General features: G+C 28.5%; 1 protein-coding gene across 1 annotated transcript in view; it reads left to right on the top strand.

Annotated features, from left to right (window-relative positions):
• LOC105362380 (uncharacterized) overlaps nt 1–12,335 on the top strand; it is a 47,374-nt gene continuing 35,039 nt past the window's right edge. The window contains exon 1 of the mRNA XM_011499819.1: nt 1–13. Coding sequence (XP_011498121.1) covers nt 1–13 — 13 coding nt within the window. The remainder of the gene's footprint in view (nt 14–12,335) is intronic.

Below are 12,335 nucleotides of genomic sequence, written 5' to 3'. Positions count from 1 at the left end.
ATGAAGGGTCAAGGTAATAGAAGTCGGGTGAATTTTTATACTATGGTGATGGATTCGACTTTTATGTTGTGCATTTGTTTCAACTATTTATTAAGAAATCATTGGAAGTGGATTTAAAATGTAAAATGTCGTATTTCATCTGGAGATTGGGAGTGTAAAAAATATACCAACGACTATAATTTCTTATTTTTTTTTCCCAAGCAAATCGACTTACATAGTTTTTTTTTTTTTTTTTTTTTTTTTATCGTAATTGATTTATGTAGACCACATTTCAAAATACAAAACAATTTATCTATTGTTAGCAATCATTAAATAAAATCTGATCTCAATGGAGATTTAAAATATCTTTGCTTCATACTTAATATTAGCTATTTCGAATTTAATTATTTGGTTTAAATTATATTCTATAATTGTTTACTCGAACCTTTTAAATAGTAATTTCGTATTTTGCGTAAGAAATGGGGACATGTTTTTCAAATTCCTAAAATTTAATTATAGATTTTACATCAATGGTATATTAAAAATTTCTAGTAATCCATTTTGAAGAAAATTGGATTCTTATTTTCAATGAACAATTTTGCCCAATCATTTCAAATTTGCAAAGTGAAATTCTTATACATAATTATTGTTCAATGAAAGTTTAAAAAATTAATGTAAATAATTAAAAATTCAAATAATACTAAATAAAATTATTAACTTCTAGAATATTAATGGTGCTAAAGACAAATTTTATTCTAATTTTTATAAAATAATTTCTCATATTGTAATAAAACTCGATTTCTTTCGACAATTTCTCGATTATAATAAAAAGTAATTTGATTTAATTGGCTTAATTGATTTTATATTATTTAATTTAATAATTTAATTGACACTTTGTGATAAAGTACCTAGAATATTAAATTTAAATGATTTGAAACATTTTTTATCAAAGATAAAATTCATTGTTACTTCTAATAAGCTTTTTCAAGAAAATTATTATTTTTAACATTAGATACAATCATCATAGATATAATTAACTAATTAATTATTTTCCTTTCAAGGGATACTACTTGGATAAAGCTATTATTCAACTTTTTAATTATTGAGCTTCATATTGTCACTAGTCACATTAGCAAACAGATAATAATGTTAGATAAATGAATGAATAAATTTTGAATATTGTCAAGTACATAGTTTTAGAATTAAATAAAATAATAACTCGTGTGCTTTTTAATTTGAATTTGAACGTCATATAAAGGATTACACTATATTCTCGAAGTTATGAAATTATGATAAGATTATTATTTGCACTTTATGCTATGTACGTATTCTGCTTGTAATTCTTCGGGATTTTATAATGGGAAATTTAAATATTTAATCGACATTGCGGAGAATATTTTCTAAATATAAATTGGTATTGCAGATTTATATGTTCAAGAAATATTCAAGTTTTTTTTAAACAGAATTGACTCTGATGGAATGTCATACGATTTAATCTGACAGCGAGATATAAAATTTTATGAAAGGTTCACTTTATTCTGAGTTTTGCCAAGTAAATTTAATGAAATATACTTCATCAATATCTAATAGTCTAATAATCTAACTTTTTACTATTAACTTTTCGGGCTTCTTTATCCAAGTTGAGCAAGAAAAAAATTATAAATTTTATAAAATAAATAATACAAAAAATAAATACACAACACAAATTATATTAAAAAACAAAAACATTTATGGACGCTGAAAAATATATCAAAAATACGAAATATTTTCAATATAATCTCATTATTTAGTTGTTAAATTTTTATTCATTTCAACAATAACATCCTAAATTAAAAGCTTTATTTATTCTATTTATTAATTCTATTGAAAACAATAAATTGTCAATTTTGTAAAACTTTCATTCGGAAAAGCTGTTCAGAAAATTAGATCTTAAAAAATTTGTTAAGCAATCCATTATACTTTTCATTTACACTTGTTTTTACTAGCAATTAGTATCAATCTTTAACTTCTGTTAATCAAGATATATAAGTTTTAGATTATGTGGAGATGGTTTACGTTTATCCCATTATGAATCAGCAACAAATGATTAACTGCTGGCATAATTTATAAAGTTGTACAAGTCCTCTAGAAATGTTGCAACTATATCTCTCATACTGTCCTGTCACTCTTAAATATAATGATTCTTCGAAAATACTTACGTTTAATTAAACAAAAGGTCTATTCATTATGATACATTCTTATAAATAAATCATTAGTAGATGTATAAACAATATTTATATTTTATTCGTTAATTCGTAGCTTGTATATGTATTAGAATTAAATAAAAAAATTTCAATAAATATTGTCGTAATATGTATAAAATTATATATTTTAAAGTAACAATGCCTATTGACATATTTGTTCATGCATTGTCAATGTTTAAATGTAACGTCATTATAATTCCAAAAATTCAAATTGCGATTGATAATAGATCACAAACTTGGACTTTATTTTATAAAAAGTTTTGCTACCTATTAATCCAACTATTGCTGCATACTGGATTAATGAATACTCTCTTTACCAATGAAATCTTTGTCCCCGAAGAGACATCACAACTCAAAATTAGATCAATATCATAATACCTTATATTTAAACTTCTGAAATTAAACAAATAAATATGATTTCATTCAGTATAATATTTCCCATAATTATTTCATTAACTTTAGTATATAAGTTTTAACCTACAATATTTAAATAATAGATATCCTTTAAAATTATGTTAATAGAGGTGTTAATAAATCAATGAAAATAATAGTATAATAATATAATAAAAATAAAAAAAAAATAAAAATAATAAAAAAAATAAAATATCCATATTCATAAAAAAAAAAATTTCTTTCTATGTTGTATCTTTTCACTAAAATAATACCGATCACTCATGTTATTAAAGATCGAAATTTCATCGTCAGTTTACCGAAAAAAAAGAGAAAAAAAATCTTATTTCATCAATATTCATACAATTGAAAGATGTAAAAAAATATAAAACATTGTATCGCCCACCATTCTGAAATAAATTCAAAATGAACTAAATTAATGGTAAAAGAGGCAAAACGAAAGTAAAAAGGGAACTCGGTGAAAATTTTATCTGACTGTGCGAATCCATAGGATGGGGCAAAGCAATAATAATACTTAGTAATGCTGAAAAGTATATCCTGCTTTATCGAAGACCGCCAGCAATGAGCGGGTGACGTCAGCTGTCCTGAGAGCTTGTCGCCTATGGGGTAAGTTAGCATAAGATGTAAGTAAGTGAGCAAAGGTACAAGCAAAGGCAATTACGTGAGAGTAGAGATGAATGTGCCCGGAATGATCGAGTGGCCGTAGAAAACTATAGAGACAAAGAGATGGACTGAGATAGAAAGAGAGAGAGAGAGAGAGTCTGCGCGCGCGCGCGCGTGTGCGTGTGTGCGTGTGTGTTGGTGGGGGAGGGGGGTACGCGTGCGTGTGTGAGAGAGAGAACAGGTGAGCTCTGCTTGCGGCTCGACCGTGACGTAATTTCAGTGCCAGAGAAAGTGAATTGAGAACACGCCCGAAAGCGAATGTAAGCGTTACGTCCTTAGGAGCGTATAATTTTTTATTTTTTTTTTTAGTTTCCAACTCTTAATTCATCTTTTCGTTTATTATTCTTCTTTCTTCGCTTTTTTCTTTCAAATATCTACGTTCTCATCTCTACCCCTACCATTTTCTTTTAACCTGCGGATCCTGATTTCATTTGTATGTGTGGATTAAGTGCGCAAAGTGAGGTGCGCGGATTTTAATTCGAATTTCACAAGGATGTGACAAGGTGATAGAGAGAAAGAGAGAGGTAAGGATTATCGAAATATTCTGGAAAACCTTGCATTTGTTTCTTTTAACTGTAACAAAAGACCGTAAAACAACGCATTTCGTTACTCGCGAAAATGCCTGTTGAATTATCGAAACAGCGTCGCTTCCAGATATACGAGTAAGAGTTTTCATTATAATTCGATTGAAAATATGATTTATAATATTTATTGTTTAATAATTTATCAGTATCATTTAACAAAATGATTTTACATTATGTCTAAGATTTTTAAAAAAGTGACAAAATATAGATTTAACTATATATTATTTAGATATATGGAGATAAAGTAAGTGAGTAAAGTACTTAAATGAAACAAGAACAAAAATGTTTTTATGTAAATAGTCAATTTTTATTCTAATTAAATAAAAGCAAATTCCTTTATTTAATTACTTTATCAAATTACCTGCCTAGTTTTAATTTTTCAAAGAATATGTAAAACACAATTTAGTAATATATTATTTTAATATTGCATTGATATATTACTATTAATATTATCAATAACCATAAGAGAATCTCTTCATTTTAATGACATAATACTATTTATTTATAGAAATTAATGTTTACATTAAAAATAATTGATCATACATAGTATCAAATAAAACATTCTTGACACATAGGAAATTGTTAATTAAAATCATTTTCTAATTCACTGAATCTATTAAAATAAAGATCATAATATATATATATATATATATATATATATATATATTGAAATGTCAATTAACTAATATCATGCAGAATAATCAATAATCTTCATTGATTCTTATAAAATATTAGCAATTATTTTATAGATTGACTCGATCGAATGCACATCGCATGCGTGACAATGTGCGGTATGATTAAATTTGCAATCTTTAAATCAAATGATTAATTATAAATAACTTAATTGAATAGATTTTTTTCGATAATAATATATCTATATATCATGAGATACAAAAGAAAAATCTTTGCAAAATAAATTTTATTAGACATATAATGAAAAGACAAGTGATATATAACCATCTAATGATAATATATAACATTCAAATATTTCAATGTGTAATGATGATTAAAGAAAATTGCATTACATTCAATTTTAAATATACTTATTTGAGTAAAAATAATCAAAATACAAAATAATCTTCTTAATGGTTAATTGATTAATTTTTAAGCTTCTACATTACACCGAATCAAATTGCGCATATAAACTCATCTTCTGTGTATACATTTTGCTCAATATTATTACATTATTTATACAGTAATAATCTTTTTTTATTTAGTTTTACTGAAGTTCACCTTTTTATAATTTATTATTATAATTCTGAATAAATGATTGGCAACAAAGTGTGTTTGTAACAGCGAAAATATATCAAAAGTAAGCACGATTCATTATCCTTAAGTAAGTATTTTCCTGTGGCATAATTTTATTTGTATTATATTCTCAGAAAAAAAGTTTATCTCTATATCTTATCAATTTTTTACATGGTTTTGCTTTATTTCGAAAATTAATTTTGCTGTTACTTTACAGAACATTATAAATACAGAATATTATAAATTATTATATAAGAAAATTTAAGCAAATAATAATTTTAACGTTATTTTGATACAGAATTAACAAAATTCGATAATTAAACAATTTATTTTAATTGTTATTTATAATATTGAAATTATGAATATTACTTTAAGTTAATGATATTTTTATAATAATAATATAGAGTGCTACTATTAAAAGTAAAATATTTCATATTAGTAATTGCAGTGTATAATTTGATTATGCTTGTCCGACTGTTTAATTACAAATTGATTCAAATTTATTGATTATGATCCAGAACTGGCTGCATAAGAATAAACTCGCTTATTATCTTAATGATCATTATATCAATAAAAATAATAAAATTATTACAAGTACAATATTCACGTTAAATGTGTGCAGGCGCATAATATTTTTATAAGAAAAAAATTACTATAATAATATGATTATTTTTAAAGTACTTGATGACTATAAGATTGATAAAGTTTAATTGCACTGTTTTCATATTAAATTTAAAGAAAAATTAATTTAAAAATAAACTTTTATTAAGAATACGCAATCAAATAATACGTAAGAAAAAAAATATAAAAAATATTAAGGATATTATGCAATTTAAATAGTTTATCTCTATTAAATACATAAAAATTTAGTTTTTAAGGAATATTTTGCATAAATATAACTCCTATTGACTGATTGATAATTTATATTAATCGTCCGTATTATATATATTTTTTTTGTAAAATTGAAAGAAAGAGTAAAGTAATAAAATTATCGATTAAATGCACTGACTATAATAATTATCATAGTAAACTAAGTATTTCAATAATAAAATGATGAAACAAGCATCATTATTTCTTAATTAATTGCTATCGAAAAATCTTTAAACGACTAATAGATAAAAATTTGTTGTTTCATCTTATAAAACTGAAAAACAACAGAATGAATTGAATGTATATATGAAATTGAAATTTGTAATGTTAAATAATATTGTTTCAAGAGGAGAAGCATTGAATTGAACAATAATAATTAAACTAAAATTGAAAATGCTCGTAATTTCAAAGTCATTTATTAACAATAGTGAAGCACATAGTACAAAAGTTGTAATCATTATTGCAAATTAATGCATATATTACATATTATTTTTATGAATATTTACAATAATTCAATCCATTATTATTATTACGGTCGTAAATACTCAAATGTTATGTGAACAAATTTTTATATCATATATAATAATAGCAGAATTTAATTACTGAAATTCATTATGTGAGCAATTATTTGTTTTTTGTTACACAAACGTGAAATAAAGAGGTAACTATAACATACATGTAGCAAAGTCTAAAGAATCAACTTACTTTTTCGATCCAACCCAATAATTTACGCCCAATGCGTGTTTCAGCATACGGCGAACTTTCACGCAACAATAAAACTGTTTTTCTTTACATCGCCAAAATACTTCAACTATGACAAATGCCAATGGATTTACAAAGGATCCGTAAATTAACTTGGAGGCAAGGAATTGTCGTATCAATTGAGTGTATGGGCGTGTACATAACAAGCGGCATTTCAGAATTCGCTTTGTGCGTGACATCGCAGCAATGAAGGAAAAGTGTCTGCGATAAAAGTAAGAACACGATGGAATCAATATGTCAAAGATGCAAAAGTTGGTCGATTTTTTTATGCAAAAAGCTCGAGAGACTGTTACCGATGCGGATGAAACATAAATGCAATTAAATAGATCACCGAATGGAATTTCTAATGTTGTACGCATAAACTGACAAAACGAATGTTGCGCCATTGAATATTTATATTGAGAGATTGACTGTTTAGTTAAAACGGTAGTATTTTGTGAAAACAGCCGGAATTATTTTAAATATTGGAATAATGGACAATATGTTGGAATGGATCGAATTTTCCTCGTCGTCTTTTCTCTTCATCGACATTCTCTGGAGAAAATAAATAGTAGCGGAGAATTAACGGTAACATGCGCTATCCTTATTTTTAGCGATACCTACAAAATAATTATATCAAATGTTATAAATTATTTTACTCAATGCCATTCGATATTTTTATAATATTATATTATTATAAAATAAAATAAAATATTATTACAAATATAATTACAAATAAAGTATATATATATTATATATATATATATTCTGAATTTCATATTTAATTAAAGCCAGGTCGATTAAAACGAAAAATTCGTAAAAAAAAAAATGGAAGCACATAAAGCCTGCACGTGCTACAATATTTAAAAGACTAAATGTAGCGCATTGCACTCTGTCGATTTGGATTAAAGTTCTTTCTTTAAAATACCTTCGATTACATCAATATGTCAAGCACGTACAAAGTGTTTTACTTCAATCTTTCGAAAAATGTCGGCACAATAAGCCGGACCTTTGAAAAACGAGGAAGCGCATGGGCAAATTGTATTAAGAAAATATAGATAAAGATTAAAAAGACATTACATAAAATTATCAGCTCTAATATCTGGTCAAGGTAAGTTTGTAATAATTACGTAACATTACCAACCTATGCCCTTCGTAATTAATTTCTCTTTCATCGTAAATCTCCTAATCGTCGATGAAACAAAAATAGACTGGAAATTAATTAAAAAGGGAGTGTGAGTAGTGACTTTTAAGCCACTGTGGGACAAGAGTTCATAGTGTACTGAGTCGCCTAATTACCCAGCTCTTTCTGATAGTTCAATTAAAAATCGGACTTATTAGATGAAGTGAAATTCGAGCTCGGCTTCCGTTCAAAATCGACTCGGTGCAAAATCCTCCAGTCACGATTAGCAAAATCCAAAGATCTCCGCGTCTCCGAACTCTTTACGCACTCCTTAATTATCCAATAGTACGAAACTCACTGCGGACACGGCTTTTTCGTACTTCCAATCATCCGAAAGCAATCTCCCACGCTCTGCGGACAACGGAACGACGGGGCCCGCATCGAGCCATGAATTTCTAATGGCATTTTGAAAGAGCGTGCAAAAAGCCTCGGCGGCGGCGGCGGCGGCGGCGGCGGCGGCGAGAGGAGGTCCGCGAGGTCGGGAGGAGCGAGCGCAAAGTCCAATTAAAAATCGCATATTCGCGAATGACGGGAGCGGCGGCTGCCGATCGGCCGATAGCCATTGCCGAGGGAAAGTGCGCTCGGCTCGAGATTTTCGGACCTCCGGCGGGGACCGCCCGGGGCCCCTTCGGCTCGTCACGTGCGCGTATGTAAAGCGTCTCGGTCGCCGCGTGGACACGTCCCTCCCTCAGCGCGTTAAAGCATTTCTCATTTCACCTGCTGAATAATGGAGGCACCGACCGGGCCAAATGGCATCTCACTCTCTCGTCATTGTATTGCTTTTGAGGATTTTGAGGCAAACGATGCGCGCTCGTCGTTGTGCAAATGGCTTTGTTTTGATGACGGAAGGTGGACGGACGTTGGGATTCAATGTGCATGTCATATTGTGAGGCAAGCGTTGCTCTACTTTCATTATCTTTCCCGATGGTTAAAGCAAATATTCGTTATATGAGATTTAAGCCGTGAAAGTATCGAATGCGGCTACAAATATGCAATTGCTTTTTCAATCATACAAATTACGAATTATCGCTGCGCAATTTGCATTTTCGCTTTAGGAACAGCTTTAGCTGTAAGCTGTAAAATTACATAATTGATCTCTTATAACAAGTAATAAAACAATCGTTTACAAATGCCAATTATATGTAAATATTTGTTATGATGTTTCATTGTCATGAATACCAGAAATCGTAAAGTATGAATTCTGAAATAACTCAAAGCTGTTTAAAGAGAGGCACGAGAAGTTGAGTTAAATTATTGAATTTTTATTCCGCGTATAAATTACAGATAAAAATAGTAATTGTTTAAAAATTTTAGTAAACTTTAATGGGCAGTTTGTATGCATCACGTGTCATATGTAGTTTTGCCTACTATATGTTCTACTTCAGAAAATCCTCTAAATCTTTCGAATACAATGTAACTCTCTAGAATCCTACTAAAAATGAAAAAAATCAATGTCATAAATTGTGATTACATTAAATATGCATTCGTTAAATATATAAATGTAATGTTTTTTTCTTTTTTTTTATAAAAGAAAACAAAACAAAATAATATTATTATAATTACGGAGCTCTAATATTAATGTGCATAAAAATTATTCTTCACAGTCGCGCAAGTGTATATAAAATTTATTTAATAAAATTTTGTGGTAATAAAAAGCTCTAATTTAAATATATCGTTATAAATAATATCATTAGTTGAACATTTTTGTAAGCAATGAACAATTATATATTATTTTGCTAAGGTTGTGATTTTTTAATTATATTTTTCACTTGTTATCATTTTGATGATTTTTGTAGACAAAATTCTATTAGTATTTGGTAATAAATACCTATACAAAATATTTAATTACACGGTAAAAATTCAGACTGTACTTTAGAAAGTAATAAGATTCAATAATTATATTATCAATAATAATATTAGTTTTCAAATGTAATAATAAAATTAATAAGATTTAAAAACTATTTGCCCACAATGTAGAAAGAATACCATATTGTCATAGCTATCAATATAAAATACATTAAGAATAGAGGAAAAATTAAATAATGAAATTTATGAAATTGAAACATAAGTTATGAAAAAGTTAAAAATGTGTAATCAAACTAATGAATGTGTAAATTGAAGTATTTACTTAAAAGTGAAATTTGTTTTAATTATAGGCCAGTCATATACATTGCTCTTTAATATTTTTCCTTTCTGTCAATAATTAATAAGAAAGAATGATGAAATACAAAACTATGTATGTCGTGGGTACGTATGTGTTCGAATTAAATTACAGTTGCCGTATAATCACTTTGAGAGAAAAAAAAGTCTATAAATAAATGTCTGATTATATTTGTGATATTCGTGTAATAAGTTCTTAAAACATAAAATCCGCACTCAGCGGATTCTTATACCTTCAAAATAAATGTCAGAATTGCAATCAAACAAACTAAATCTTTACCGTTTAGCATTTTACTATTAAAAAGACAAAGAAATCGAGTACGAGACCAACGATAATCAAATAGGTTTATATGCATTATTTCCCAAAAGCAAAATGGTATTGTAATGATCAAAATCCTGACTTAAGGAGCAATTATATTTATATCAAATGCTCTTGCGTATATTCACATCATTGGCGCTTTTCGAATCGCTGATAATCGACTTTCCCAACATATAAGCAAGACGCGCGTTATCTCCCCTTCTTCGTCTCTCTCTCTCTCTCTCTCTCTCCCTATCTATCTCTCTCTCTCTATCTATCTATCTCTCTCCTTCTTTATAATTCTTATCGCGATTCATAGGAAATATGCAGAAGGCCAGCACGTGTCCGGGCTGATCCATCGATCTGTCGATCTTCGATCCTTTAGCGGGCCACGCCTCACACCATACAATCTAGCTTTAAAGTATTTACATGTACATATTCAGTGAGGAAAAAATAGGAGACACAGAATATAATCTTACGTTACTCCATTAAAGAGAATATGTGGAATTATTGAATAATGGACGGATACTACTGAAGGGGACTCCAAGGCCCGACGTTTTCTTTCCTTTTATGCTCGAGACGTGATATGAAATTCCCTTTCTACTACCACTTATATAGAAGCTCGATAAAAGGATCTTTTACATTTTCGAATCAATTCGATCCATACCAAATTATATTTATATAAGGTTTATTTTGCATCATGTTAGTTATATTGAAAATAGTTTTCATCCACCAAATATGTCTTGTTAAAAATTATAGGCTTGAAACAAATGTCCTCGACGAATAGGAAAATTGGAAAATTAGTATTCATTTAAAATATAAATATTTAACATAAATATTTCATAATTGTTTTAAGTAAACGTCGGATTATTTTTTAAGTGAAAAATGATGAAAATAACGAATAAGAATGTTAATAATAATAGAAAAATTAATCAATAATAACAATATTATTAATTAATATTGATTAATAATTATATTGACAAAAGAGCATGCTACAAGTTTATTTAATAATTGTAAAAGATTACTGAAAAAAAAAAGACAAGATCTATCTCAAAAAGCTAATGTTCACAACCCTGACAGATGCTTGAATAACCTAATTCGAATGCTTAGTTAAGCCACTTCATTTTTGTTTTCTTTTCTTTAGAACGCCGACGGTACTTTAGTTTCATTAGTAAAGGGGACACGAGGGGACAATGCGTTCCATTTTAGAAACAGTCTTCACATCCAGGTTGCAACACGTACGGCGTCTCTTGCGCAAAAACAACGGTCTCCTAGCATTACTTTTATTATCTCGCGCGATGTCTGTCTCTCTTTGTTGAGCTTAACGGCGTCGAATTGACCGCCAAGTCGTTTTTCGACTTTTCTTCGCGCGCCTATCAATGGAATCTCAACGAGCGTTTCCTCGTGAGATGCTCGAGAGAGACTAGGCTGCGTCTCGCTCTATGTGTTTTCATCATTCCGCTGGCTTTGAGTTATCGCACTCGCACTGGGTTCAATGAATTCCTTGCACCGAGGCTAATTCACTCGTCTTACGACCACTCGGAAACTCGATGATTGCTTCCTTGATCAATTTGACGTTCTTGTAATTCAATTTTCTCGGTGAATTAATGCCACGTTAAGGGACAGCACGTTTCATCTGTTTGAGGAAGCTAATGGAATTATTCTAATAATTGAATGATACGTGCAGTCGAATTGGTTATTTATCCGAGGCTTAATTATTAATCGTACATGACCGAAATTGTTTTGTATATACTCGCGAGATTCTTATTTACTCAGATGCTCTACAGAATTTTATTAAATATTGCGAAACCAGTATTTACCGTATGTAAATTATATATCACATCTTTTATATGTCTAAGAATCCTTGTTTATCTACTTTAAATATATATACATATATTTCCAAAAAATCATATATATATATATATATATATATATATATATATATATATATATAT

The sequence above is a fragment of the Ceratosolen solmsi genome, unplaced genomic scaffold (genome assembly GCF_000503995.2).
Source record: "Ceratosolen solmsi marchali unplaced genomic scaffold, CerSol_1.0 scaffold35, whole genome shotgun sequence".
Classification (NCBI taxonomy): Eukaryota; Metazoa; Arthropoda; class Insecta; order Hymenoptera; family Agaonidae; genus Ceratosolen; species Ceratosolen solmsi.
This window is presented reverse-complemented; position numbering and strand designations above follow the sequence as displayed.